The sequence below is a fragment of the Haliotis rufescens genome, unplaced genomic scaffold, assembly GCF_023055435.1.
Source record: "Haliotis rufescens isolate VD_foot unplaced genomic scaffold, xgHalRufe1.0.p SCAF_2, whole genome shotgun sequence".
NCBI classification, from domain to species: Eukaryota; Metazoa; Mollusca; class Gastropoda; order Lepetellida; family Haliotidae; genus Haliotis; species Haliotis rufescens.
In genome coordinates, this window is record NW_025963890.1 from 14,798,231 (window position 1) to 14,812,421 (window position 14,191).

At 38.1% G+C, this 14,191-nt stretch overlaps 1 protein-coding gene across 8 annotated transcripts in view; it reads right to left on the minus strand.

Annotated features, from left to right (window-relative positions):
• LOC124135583 (microtubule-associated serine/threonine-protein kinase 2-like) overlaps positions 1-14,191 on the minus strand; it is a 198,662-nt gene that overhangs the window by 41,296 nt on the left and 143,175 nt on the right. For all 8 annotated transcript variants that reach the window (XM_046500950.2, XM_046500949.2, XM_046500947.2 and 5 more), the window contains one exon: positions 144-216. In XM_046500950.2, coding sequence (XP_046356906.2) covers positions 144-216 — 73 coding nt within the window. The remainder of the gene's footprint in view (positions 1-143; positions 217-14,191) is intronic.

Below are 14,191 nucleotides of genomic sequence, written 5' to 3' on the forward strand. Positions count from 1 at the left end.
AAGGTAATAGGATAAATTGCTTCCACTGGTTGGAAGTGTCTCTCCACTCGATGAGCAGCAGAACAATGGATCAACAGTTTGTAGTCCACTGATGTGCAGGATTAATCAGAATCAACTGTTGCACAAATAAACCAGACACTTACTTTTTAATGGCTTGAAATGCAAAATTTGCATGTTGGTTTGGTGACAGGTTTCGTGGGCTTTCATGTGGGCTTCCTGCAAGTGAAAACGAAAATAGTCAATTTCAGGTTTGATATTACCCTTTAAATCCAGAACTTTCATTAACACTCCTCTAAACTGTAACAGAAATCTTCACATGGCAAAAGCCATCAGATAGCCAACAATGGGTAGTTTGTTTGTTTGATGTTTAAAACCGCACTCACCAATACTCCAGCTTTGATGGCCGTTCGTAAATAATTAAGTAAGGACAATCTAGCGAACCTGACCATCTGATCCCATTAGTCGCCTTTTACAACAAGCATGGGTTGCTGAAGACCAAATGTAACCTGGATCTGGAGTCAACAATGGGTGGTATGGAGCAGAATACAATACTAGTACGTTAAATCAGTCCTTGCTCCTTCAGGTGCAAATCAATTATTTTTCAAGGCCCAAAACATTCTCATGCCTATTCCAAAAGCAATCAAGGCCAAGTTCCGGCCAAAGGCATCAACAGTTGCATCACCTCCACAGATAAACAGTTGTACTGAAAATAGTTTTGTGAAGAAAGTCAGATCAAATGTCATCCATCCATCAAATGTACTATTTACTTAACTGTAATTGTAATATGATTTCGTACATTATAGCCGATACAAAAGGTTTGTCAAACTGAAGGTGTGTTGGTTATTTGAGCATCACATGTACTGTATAATATCAACAACTCCATATTGTTTTCAGCTGCCATCTGGATGTAAACGCAATGTTCAAAATGTGATCAAATAATACCAGTAAAGAAGAATTTACACAAGCCAGAGTCACCACTGGCTTTTGAAACTACCAGTCCTGGTGGACCGGCAAAAAGTTACCAGTCCCTTCCAATATTTGTCAGTCCCAACTTTTAACAATTAAAAAAAAGGCATGAAAATTACCTTGTTGTAATTCTTTCAACATCACGTTCAATGCAAAGACGTCATCTCTGAAGTAACTTAGTTAGATCTACCAGCATTCACATAAAGTTCAGTCATAATTTTCTCTTTTGCTTTGAATATTTCGAGACTAAGTCACAGCCACCTATTTAACCTCTAAGGAAAGTGAAATGCACTAAATAGGGACAAGGAGAAACACTGATGTTAACAGACAAGCTGGCTTTGTTAAAAACACTACTCATACGAATATCGCCGATGTTTTGTTCAACAAAAAAGATTATAACATACTTTATTCGACAGCACATGCCTAATATTACCGGTAAAAACTGGTAATTACCGATAAATGGGAAAAATTATACATAAATATTATTAAAATCATATACCTGTACAATTTCCCCAACATCAATCTCAAAGCATTGCAATGAATAAACATTACAATTATTTTCAGCGAATCACTTTCGTATAGTCACCATGCTCACATAACTAATATCCTCATAACTTCTTAATGAATATATTCAGGTTATATCAATCACCTCAAAATCCCTGACTTCCACAACAGAATTATGTTTCTGATCAATGTGAGATGAATACCACTGGAATGAGGACATTCAGGAGATAAACCTACTGTGTTTTGAACTTTGATGTCCCACTGTAGAATAGATACCTCTTTATTTAAATTTTGAACCGAGCGCCTTAGCACTGGAATGAGAACATTTTGCAATCCACACTCAAATCAATTAATGTGAAGCTGAATGTTTCCACTACATAATTAATCCCTGACAAGAATATGAACAATACCCACCAGCACAGTGTTTATTTTGGTATTTGTGTTCAGCGATGCACTCAATCAATACTCCAGCTACATGACAGCAAATAATCAGACCTCACAAACCAGTGATTGACACCATGAGCAACACCCTGTCCATTGGGGTACGATGGCGTGCAATCATCCATATCACAGAGTCTGATCTCGATTATTCAGTGTCCCCTTTGTCTTACAACCAGCATAGAATGGGGACCCATTCTCAACCGGAACCCCCATGGTTTTTTTTGCACAGACATGAGACAGAATAAGATAAAATTATCTCAAAAGACCTCCTCCTCAAACGCTCATTACTCACAACAACAAGACAGTTAAATGCCACAGAATGAAATTCCACATCAATCCGATGGAACTAAGTACAAGGAAATTACCAATCAAATCAGGAAATAGTGTGAATGAAAAAATAGAATAATCAATATCATTGTGTTCCATAAAGAGAAAACATGATGGATGTTGTATTACAAAATGATTGGTTTTAAGATTCACCCAAAATAGCAATTTTGATACAAATCAAATGATGTGTGATAATAATCTGCAAGATGAGCTTGTCAGGGTTGTCATTTTGACACAAACAAAACACCCGTAATGATGGGTTCTGACAACTTGAGAGGGACACGCATAATAAAATGGCTTCTTATGACCTGGAAAGGCTGATGGCCTGTTGCTTATTAAATCGTATGGTCACCTTTCGCTGATATTCCCAAAAGTGTCGTCTGCCTCCTGTCATCAACAGCGTATGATACAGCTAATATAGGGTTGCCGTGACAACCAGGTTACAGACACACGGAATACAATAGAATACAATGTGTTTTCGCAAACCAAAACCTGCCCATTGTGAAGCATTAATTTGCTGGTGGAGACAGCGGAAATTTGCAGCCAAGATCTAAGGGTGGTACTCCCTGAGGGATATTCATTGTTGCCATGGCAATCATGGGGACATGCCAGGAACGCCAATCATAGACAATTGAAAAGGATTCTGGGGATATACATCAGTAAAGAAATAAATTACAGAACTAAATCTCAAAAGCTAAGAGATTTGGACACAATTAACACACCAAGGAATCTCTTGCAGAATTCAACATCATCTCGTTCTATTATATCAGCAACAAGAAACTACTTCAACTAACAAGAAACATGACAACAAGAACCATTAAAAAAGTGACATTATATTTTCAATTAAGTTTTCAAGATTTTCATGGTTGTAAAACTTTTCATGTACTGGATTGACCGCTTTCGGGAGAGAACCAAAATGGTTATTCACATGAACTCACCAACTGGAAAACTAATTATTAGGATTGCATTCTCAATAACAGTTAAAACCACTATTGACAATGCAGAGTGTATGGTTTAGAGATTGAATATTGATCCATATGTATGGATCATAAAATTGACACGAATGTAAAATATTTTCTATGTTTCCTTGTGTGTTAACTGACATTTATATGTCATATTTCATCGACATCACATAACAGTGCTTGAATATGTAAGCACCTGAGCAGGTGCACCTTGACAAAGTCTGGCTTTGTCTGTGACACCAAGCCCCATGGAAAGTGGGTTGATGAACGACATACAGAACCTGCAATAGTGAGTGCATTTTGCACAGCTTTGACTAGTATTTCTGTCATATAACAGCATGTCAACTGAACGTGGTAGCAGCGGCCATTTTGGTTAAACCCATATGTTCAGGTATGGATCAGACAAGCCAATTGTGATACAGGGAGGGGTTGCAAAGAGTAAGTGAGTGAGTGAGTGAGTATGGTTTTACGCCGCTTTTAGCAATATTCCAGCAATATCACGGCGGGGGACACCAGAAATGGGCTTCACACATTGTCCCATGTCGGGAATCGAACCCGGGTCTTCGGTGTGACGAGTGAACGCTTTAACCACTAGGCTACCCGACCGCCCCGGGTTGCAAAGAGGTGACAGTTTACAAGACCAGTGAGAGTAACATGTTGAAAGTTACAGTCAGCAAAATTCCAGCCACATCACTCCAGCTTGGATCAGACATTCCGGTGGTTGATAGTGTGGGCAACAATACATTCATTTATATACTCCAAACATGCTAGACCACAGTTATCTTCCTTGACTATTGACCACTCAGAAGGGTATAGTGCTGAGAAACCAAGAAGAATGATCAGGGTGAATCAGTGCCTCAAACAATCAGCAGATCCTGACACAAAAAGGGGTGCAACTCTACATACCCAATTGTTACAAGCTTGGGATACTGACAGCCAAAGGCCTACATGAAAGTTACCAATGATAACCAAATCTCATTCTGAATCCTACTTTTGGCTGCACAAGTCATCTTTTCATGAAAGTCATGAAACTACAGTGGAGACGACTGAACTGTTTCTAGGGCTGAGACAGACAGCAGAACACTGACCTTTACTTTGCTCCTAATTACCCAATGATGTAGAAGAAACTGACAACGTCAAGATGTCTACTGGAGAACTAAGGGATAATGCTATCAGGTGTAAACTGTGGTGGTCAGTCATAAGTGATGTATCAAAATCTACTAAGGAAAATGGTAGACCACCATGCAGCTCAGGTCTAAAGGGAACCTTGACGGTGCAGTTGAGCAAGAACTGTTCGTTATCCACATCAGTGTTTGTTTTCTTTCTTTGTTTGTCGTATTACGCCGCACTCAGCAATATTTCAGCTGTAAGACATCAGTCTGTAAATAATTAAGTGTGGACCAGACAATCCAGTTATTGACATCTGCAGCTTCGATCTACACACTTGGGATGCACAATTGACATGCATCAACCAAGTCCCACATCAGAGAAGACTTCTGAGGGGATCTGATTTCCCAATGCTGTTTCGAAGCATTTGAAAGAATTTAAGTATTAAAAGTAAAATTTTAACAAATCACATGCTCCCTAACCATTTTGTCTGGTATGTATTAGAACACTCATTTTAAAAATATTTTTCAAACATAATAATTTTTAATTTAAATATTAAAGTATTTCTGATTATTTTAAGTTCATCAGCATAATGCCGAAGATTGAAAGGGAGTAGAATATTGTCATATGACTCTGTAAAATATGTATTCAAAAGAAACATTATCCAAGGTTCGTTCTTCATCAGTATTTATTTGGGATAGTTGAGTTCTTGGCGTACAATCCCAGAAATGCCCTTAATGGTGCTCCTGAATGACTGAAGGGAATTTTGCCATGGCTGCAATGGATCTGTGGCAGGGAACTGTGCCTGGACTGCAGGGAATTGAACATGGAAACAAACTATGTTAAAGTACAGGAATTCTACAGTTCACCTAAGTCCAGGACTTACCTATACAAAGCAATATCAGTACTACAACTATAACCCTATGTTAACATATTGTAGTTACAACCGTCAGTGATTAGGACTGCAAATGAGCCCTGGGTCCACTTGAACAAAGCGATCTTAGCGCTAAGACTATTGTAAGCCTATGTTAAAGTATGGGAGTTACGATCATCTTGGCGCTAAGATCGCTTTGTGCAAGTGGGCCCTGATCCCGAAAAGCACTTTAGGACAATGATTAGTGTGATTTCCACATCTAGGAGTACTAAAACTACTTTATGTAACTTGGCCATTGACAATAGAAAAATTAAACTGGGCCACTGACATAGCATGCCAATCTTCTGACTGACGAACCATCTCACTGGCCCACATGGAATCCAAGCATATTTCTCAGGAGCCTGAATCAAACTACAGCAGATGATTCTGCAAATCTCCTGACCGAGATGGATTGTTACAGGCCTGAAGCTATTCATCCACATGGTCTTTATATAACTGTATAGACTGTTCAATAGCCCTATTCTGAAATCAGTCAAGACAAAGCGTTCAATACATACATCAAAACTGACACATGGTGGGGAAATATTGATGCACAGAAACAACTAAGCAATCTTCCTAAATTTACAACCAGAAATTGGACAAGAATACATTCCCAGAGCTCTAATGCTGTCATAAGGTTTGTTTGTTGTTTAACACTGCACTCAGCAATATTCCAGCTATATGATGGCATCTGTAAATAATCGAGTCTGGACCAGACAATCCAGTGAAAGACATCATGAGCATCTATCTATGCAGTTGGGATATGATGACATGTATTATCCAAGTCAGCGAGCCTGACCACCTGATTCCATTATTAGTCGCCTCTATGACAAGCATGGTTTGATGAAGACCTATTCTAACCCTCATTAGTCAATAGTGACAATGAAAACACTCTTCAGATTCAGTATATACAAAAACAAGATGTCATTGTACAAATACATTAAGAAAGTCTTATAGAATTAGGCACATTACAGGCAACCCATCATCCGTTGCTGATTGTAGACAAATAGGCATAGACATGTTCAGTTCTACATCAGTAACAGCACATGCAACATCAACCTCCATCAGCATCACTCAAGCCAAATCTATTCCTTGATAGCTCTACTAAGATAGTCAGAGCTGTAAGAGTTTTCTGTGAAACACTGTTTAATGATATCAGATGAGTGCATGTTTTGTTACATCACAAACCAATAGATGGAGCTTGTATGACTATCATAAACCAATAGATTGAGCATGTATGACTATCATAAACCAACAGATGGAGCTTGTATGACTATCATAAACCAACAGATGGAGCTTGTATGACTATCATAAACCAATAGATTGAGCTTGTATGACTATCATTAACCAATAGATTGAGCATGTATGACTATCATAAACCAATAGATTGAGCATGTATGACTATCATAAACCAACAGATGGAGCTTGTATGACTATCATAAACCAATAGATGGAGCTTGTATGACTATCATAAACCAATAGATTGAGCTTGTATGACTATCATAAACCAATAGATTGAGCATGTATGACTATCATAAACCAATAGATTGAGCATGTATGACTATCATAAACCAACAGATGGAGCTTGTATGACTATCATAAACCAACAGATGGAGCATGTAGGACTATCATAAACCAATAGATTGAGCTTGTATGACTATCATAAACCAATAGATTGAGCATGTATGACTATCATAAACCAATAGATTGAGCATGTATGACTATCATAAACCAACAGATGGAGCTTGTATGACTATCATGAACCAACAGATGGAGCATGTATGACTATCATAAACCAATAGATTGAGCTTGTATGACTATCATAAACCAATAGATTGAGCATGTATGACTATCATAAACCAATAGATTGAGCATGTATGACTATCATAAACCAATAGATTGAGCTTGTATGACTATCATAAACCAATAGATTGAGCATGTATGACTATCATAAACCAACAGATGAAGCATGTATGACTATCATAAACCAATAGATTGAGCTTGTATGACTATCATAAACCAACAGATGGAGCATGTATGACTATCATAAACCAACAGATGGAGCATGTATGACTATCATAAACCAACAGATGGAGCATGTATGACTACCATAAACCAATAGATGGAGCTTGTATGACTATCATAAACCAATAGATTGAGCTTGTATGACTATCATAAACCAAAAGATGGAGCTTGTATGACTATCATAAACCAATAAATGGAGCTTGTATGGCCTATTCTTGATCAGATTGGTTAGTTTGGCATTCAAGAACTCTAATTAAAAATAAATGCATGGAATACATCATACAAGTGGCCAGAAGAATACAAGTGAAAATCCTCTCAACCACATGTGGACCTCATGCTGCTATGTACTCTCTCCACTGCTTTCATCACAGGGAATCATGTGCACGTTTTTAATTATCTTGTGAACAGGGATCACGTTTGTCAACTATTCATAAATCAACACAATTAAAAACAAAACAAAAAAACAACCCCAATACAATAAATTTAAATTTGAACTGAAATTGTCATGGCAGCTAAAGGAAAATCAATTCCATAAGCAGCGTATTGATGAACACCATTCCGAAGGCAATGAAAAAGGAAAGTGATCAAGTTGATACCTAATACAAAGTAAAATGATTCCGTTCATTAATTTCCTACCACAACACACAGCCATAAAAATGTACATAATCAGATTAAATGCTGTAGTCAGCAAAATCAAGCAATGTGATCCCATGCTTCAACAGATGATCTGGCCGACAGCAACCCAGTCCTGATAGATCCTGTGTGCATTGATTATCAGCATAGTAACAGCAAGGTTTTACCGGTGATCAAACTCATCTCCTGTCCAAGTTCATAGTTATAATTGCTTCCCTATCTCCAGCATAGATTCTAAATCAGAGATGAGAGTCAGCCCTTACACTTACATTTATTTTGAAATATATTTTTTAATTTTGAGGGATTAAATTTTCTTTTTATATATAATTGAAAGCAGCTCAGAGAACCTTTTCATTTTCAGAACTCAGGAAAACAAGACCTGCCAAAGTATTGAAGACCAGCTTATGAGTTTCCCGATATATTTGTTTCAAGGTCCGTTTGAAAGACAACTGGCATTAAGCCCGCCTTGTCAGTAAAAGACAAATGTCAGTGAAAGTCTGGAACGACTATTTCTGTTTCTTTCAAAATCTATTTATCTTACATAAAGTTAAACTCTAAGTTCCAAAACACCATTGTGGTGGAGCTCTTCCGTCCAATAGCTGAAGGATGCAAGGAGCAAACATGGTTATAGCATTAACAATACTGGACCTCTTCTGGCTTCAATTAGCTTGGATTATACTGCGAATATGTCTGAAAATAACTAACAGATCCTGTGACCTTTCCCTAATCCTCAAAGTGGGAAAAAAGATCAGCTTCTTTGAATGTGCCTCTGAAGCCAGTCAGCAAACAGAGGCCATAGGGTGGTAAATTGGATGGCTGGGGACCTTGCTGAAATATGATCACAACTTCATCCAAGGATCTTGGTCATGTTGACGACATTTCAATGGCAGAAAATCAATATATTGTGGCTTTAGGTTAGACTTAAACTACCTGATGATGTCAACACCACTCTGCCAGCAAAGAACTACATCTCGGTTCATGCTGCAGTTTCCATGACAATAGTTGCTGTACTAGCACTGTCTCTGCCATCAGTCTTCATTGCCACCATTTTGTTAACATCTTACTAAGGAGTATCACCTGTTTAAAAGATCCATTTATCTTTAAATAATGATTTGCATGACTCCTTCGTTACTTTTCATGTTGAGAGAAAGCATCTCTGTTAACGACATCAAAAATAGAAAGACATTTCTGACATAAACATAGCAAGGATTGACTTGACAACTAGAGTGAGTTAGTTGAGTCAATGATGATTTTGGAAACACCAAGAACCCATGTGCAAAATCTCTTTCAGTATCACAAGCTTTGCTAATAAAAGTCCATACATTAACACTAAGATAGACTGAAAATAGTGTCAAGGAACAGGTCGGACTAACAGAAACGATAGTATTTGGTACACATTGTGTTCCAGCAGCCAATTGTGCCCCTTACATAAATACTGAACTCAACAGGATACTTGACCCATCATATGTAGAATTTCAGAGTCTTGATCAATCACTAAATGCATCACTTCTTCCAGTGTGGATCAATGTGTCCATCATCAATGTTCTGGCAGACAATCCAATCAATGTTTCCTATATTTGTTTACTGCCACAGGAACACACCAACAAAACATCCTCATAAATCAATGCCTGGTCTGTATACATGGCTATATGCCATGACTGGAATTCTTTAGCTTCAGAAAAGTAAGCATCGATCAGAAAAGCTCACAAGCAGGTAACCGGTCAGTTTATGAGAGTGCAAGGAGTTGGAGTGAGGTCTGTCTGCGATTGCTATGCAAGTGAAGACATTCTGACCTTGTGTCAGTCTGTTACTATTGTTTTTAGCTGCTTCTAACAAAGCTGAGACACAAACAAAATAATTACTTCAGTGGAGATGGCCTGCGTAGCTGAAGCGCCACCTTTACTCAAGTCCATCCCACTTACACTGAGATCAATGCCATTCATGTATGTATGTAAATATGATCACTCCATCACCTCACGGCAACAATTAACTTAGCCACAACAATATTAAAGATCTTTAATACCAAAATAGTTTAGAATAATATCACCAATCTTGTTGGTTGACATCACTAGCCAACAACAATACACCACAAGATCACCTTGCTGTGTGGGTGGGAACAGCCATTCTTCTAGGTCTTTGATGCAGTTGAAGTGATTTCTGTCCAAGGATCTAGCTGCCACTGACTTACAATGTGAGTTCAATGGCCCTCAATAATTAAGATTTTGCTGAGTGTGCACTAAACAACAAACACACAATCAATCAATAATTAAGTAATGGAACTGTCGCCAAAGATTAATTTTTCAAATTTTTCTTTGTTTATTGTTTAACTCTGCACTCAGCAATATTCCAACTATATGACAATGGTCTGTAAATCCAGACAATCCAATAATTGACCTCATGTTGATCGATCTACGCATTTGGGATAAGATGACATGCATCAACCAAGTCAGCGAGCCTGACCAGCCGATCCTGTTAGTCACCTCTTACGTAGTCTCCTTTTACAGCAAGCAGGCATATTTCAATTTACCCAGAAAGCACCTGTCCTGTATCATACCTTGTACAAAATCTCCATTTGGCTTTAAATCTGAGCAAACATTGACATGCATAAAAGAAACTCAGAATTATACTGTTATTATACTGAGTATGAACTGAGCTGGTATTAGAACCGAAACAAGCTGACAAATGGGTACCAGGTAGGACCAATAGATTCAATCTCACAACCTCTTGTCAGAACAAGGTCTTTTGCCAATTTATGGATGCCATTAGTAAAATGACATGTTGATATTCCATCAATAACGTGTTTGTTTTATATGCTCAGACAATAACAATCACAATGGGTTTTATCACAGAAACATTACACACATAAACAATGTGGCAGAACTAAGGATCAAAAACAGTTTGTTTGCTCACCATCATAATGACTAGCAACACTTATAGCAGCTGTCAATATCTTTCATATCTGTCCACCTGCCTCGTGCAAAATACTGAGATAGCACAAAAATGATTTTACAATAAGAGCTCTCAGACAATTCCATCCCTCTTGTGATGTCTTCTAGACACATGTCACAATACCAATATTACTTTGCCTTCACTGACAATGTAAACAGGTTGCATACTTCTTTATACTGACAAAGAGTAAAGAGACTTTTAATGGCCGACACCAGCTGCACCATAGAACACTAGTTTCACGTCAAAACAACTCAGATAATGATGTCCCATATTTTTCAACAATAAATTATTTACCAGATTTTTACCTATTTTGTAAAAAACTGTGATGCGGGAGGATTTACATATTTATATTTCAGATGTCTCAGGCATCCGTGTACATTAACTGCCAGTAGATATAGCTTACACACTTAATGTCAAAGGTTTTGAGTTAACAAGTCTGAACTTCTAACTTGGCATTTACACAAGATTTTAGTGTCAGCATATGACTATTATTCCATAATTATCAGTTGATTTTACATAACAAAGAGAAATTTGATAAGACTCAGGCTTCCAACAAGGGACTAAGTCTCACTGAGTGAGTGAGTGAGTGAGTGAGTGAGTGAGTGAGTGAGTGAGTGAGTGAGTGAGTGAGAGTGAGTGAGAGAGAGTGGTTGCCGCTCTAGCAATACTCCAGCAACATCGCGGCTGGGAAATCCAGAATTGGGCTTCACACATTGTCTGGAATCAAAAACCCGGGTCTTCAGTGTGACAAGTAAACGCTTTAACCACTAGGCTACCAGACTGCACCTCAAGTAAAAGAAAGCAGAGAACACACTGCACTTTTCTTCACCACATCATCTGGAGGCACTTGGGGACAATCAAATCTTGTGAGTGGGTGTTTTGTAGTGAGACAAGCTCAATCTCAATTCATTATGACCTTATGGCAATCTCATTAAAAACTGCTATAAATAACAAATGTCAACATCAGAGATGAATCACTCTTGATTTTTTGCCCAAAAGATACTTCGGCGTAAACGTCAAAATAGCAGTGAAAATAATATGAATGGATCACTGAAAATCAGTGATGACTCCAGGTGTTCGTGAAATGGGTGCAAACTTTTTCAGGATATTAAACTTCATTCTATACATTCTTCTATCATTAAAGAAGGAGGAGGCTTGTTATCAGCTGTGTGTTTGTTTGTTGCACACAGCAGTCTTAAACTGAGTAATCAAATAGTCTGGACCTGACAATCCAGTGATTGGCATCATGAGCATGAACCCACACAACTGAGGTACGATGACTTGCATTCCATCCAACCAAATCACCAAGCCTGACCTCCATGATCCATTCCCCGTTGACTCTTACGACATAGGGTGCCGGGGACCTATTAGACTAACATTTATTCTCTGAAATGAACATGTCGTACTGAAAACAGTCGTTCAATTATCTTAATAGAAATATAATGAAAGGGAGCCCGGACTCTTCATTTCCTGATAGTGCAGTTATCTAGACTTGCCAAATAGTATGGACTTGCATGGGCTGTATTTTATATATATTTGTATCAGGGTCTGTAAGACAGACTAGGGACCTATATTCTAAACAGGTATCCCCCCAGGTATATTTGTTTGTTTGTCTCTCTCACTCACTCACTCACTCACCCACTCAGAGCTGCCTAAAAGGACAAGCAACAGACTGTGGGAGCTGATACTAACACAGGTTGCCTGAGGGGTATCATCACAGTTATTTTACAGAAATATGAAATGCAAAATACATTAATGTTAACCCCAACTACATAGGCCACAGAAAGGCCATAATCTGCAGATAAAAGCATTCCATTTTGTTTAGCATTAATTATTTAATGCATCACAACCAAGGCACAGTGAGATGAGATGGGAGTTCAATATAAATGCTTGTACTAGTCCGGGCTAATGCCTCTTTTATAGTGCTAGCCCACTGAGATACCATCCTGCAGTTTAACATGGAAACCCCACTCAGACACAGTACACTGACTCCGAGTCGACCAGTCCTTGTTTTAGCCTTTCAATCCCAAGCGCCGCACAGGGTAACAACAAGTACCATCTTATAACGTCTTTTGGTATGCAAGGATGGGGATCGATCACTGACCTTCTGCCCTCTGGGCAAACACTCATAAATATGATCAAATAGGGTATGCAGGCAATCACCAAGGCAAGGGCCATCATTATTTCTGAGCCTTGAAGGACCTGATCGTACTACCTGTATGAAGATTTGAAACAAACAACAACCTGGTAAATACAGTGAACTCCCGAACTCCATTAAATGCAATCCTAGCAAGATTATTGCACGTCAAACCATCCGTCTTGTGCTCACTGACTCAAACCTGTGATACATCTAATCCAACAGTTACTGATTACCCTAGTTACACAGTGAGGATGTCTCAAGTTTCACACAAGACCTTCAATTCAATGTCTGGACCTAGGCTGGAGCTCAGCAACAGGCCAAGGAGCACAGTCCTCATTTTACACCATAAGCCATCCAATACAACTTCATTGTATCCCCAGTATGCTCACACCTCAGCACCAAGCATTTCAAATGTATTCAGTATTTATATGTCAAAGTGTCTTGAATATATCATCATAAACCTGTTTCCTTTCATCCAATTCATTGTATATTAAGGGTTAGAAATTAATATTTACTTTCACTGAAATACTTGGACAAACTATCCGCTACCGCTTTACCATCTACATAATAGTAAAAGTGGAAGTCCACATGCAAATGCAATCAGCTCGTCCTGAATGTGACTTGTCTCAAGATGAATGGACTTAAATTTAATTTAATCTTGATTTTAATTTTCTACAACTGCTATGCATATTAAAATTAATGAAATGATGACCCATGACGGACTGTTCAATACTTTAACAAAATAAGAAGATGGGCATGTGAAATAAATTGGTTGATGAGTTTAGTCAGCCATCATTTTTTAAATCTAAACATCCAGACTGCCATGTTATGATGAAAATGTCCTTCACATGACAATGGACTCAGCCTGAATAGTAGTTCTAGGTTCTGATCTGAGTTCTATGTGTTTAGTTCAGGATTCTAAACACTGCCACTTGTTTGAATATACATTTCTAATCTCAGTCCCCACAGATGGGCAAAGATACTGGTTGGTGAGCACAAAGCGACAAACACTGGTTTCCATGCTTACAGAGATGTTATTTAAGACAAAGTTCAAAGGAATTCAATACGATCACAGCCATATCATGGAATAGAAAATTACAAATGTATCTTCAAAAATCCTGTGTGATGGCATTTCTGCTATGAAACTGAAGATTAGCATGTGCTGATTTGATAACCTCAAAGGTTTATGACAAAGTATTATATCTAATGTAGTCATTCAAATAG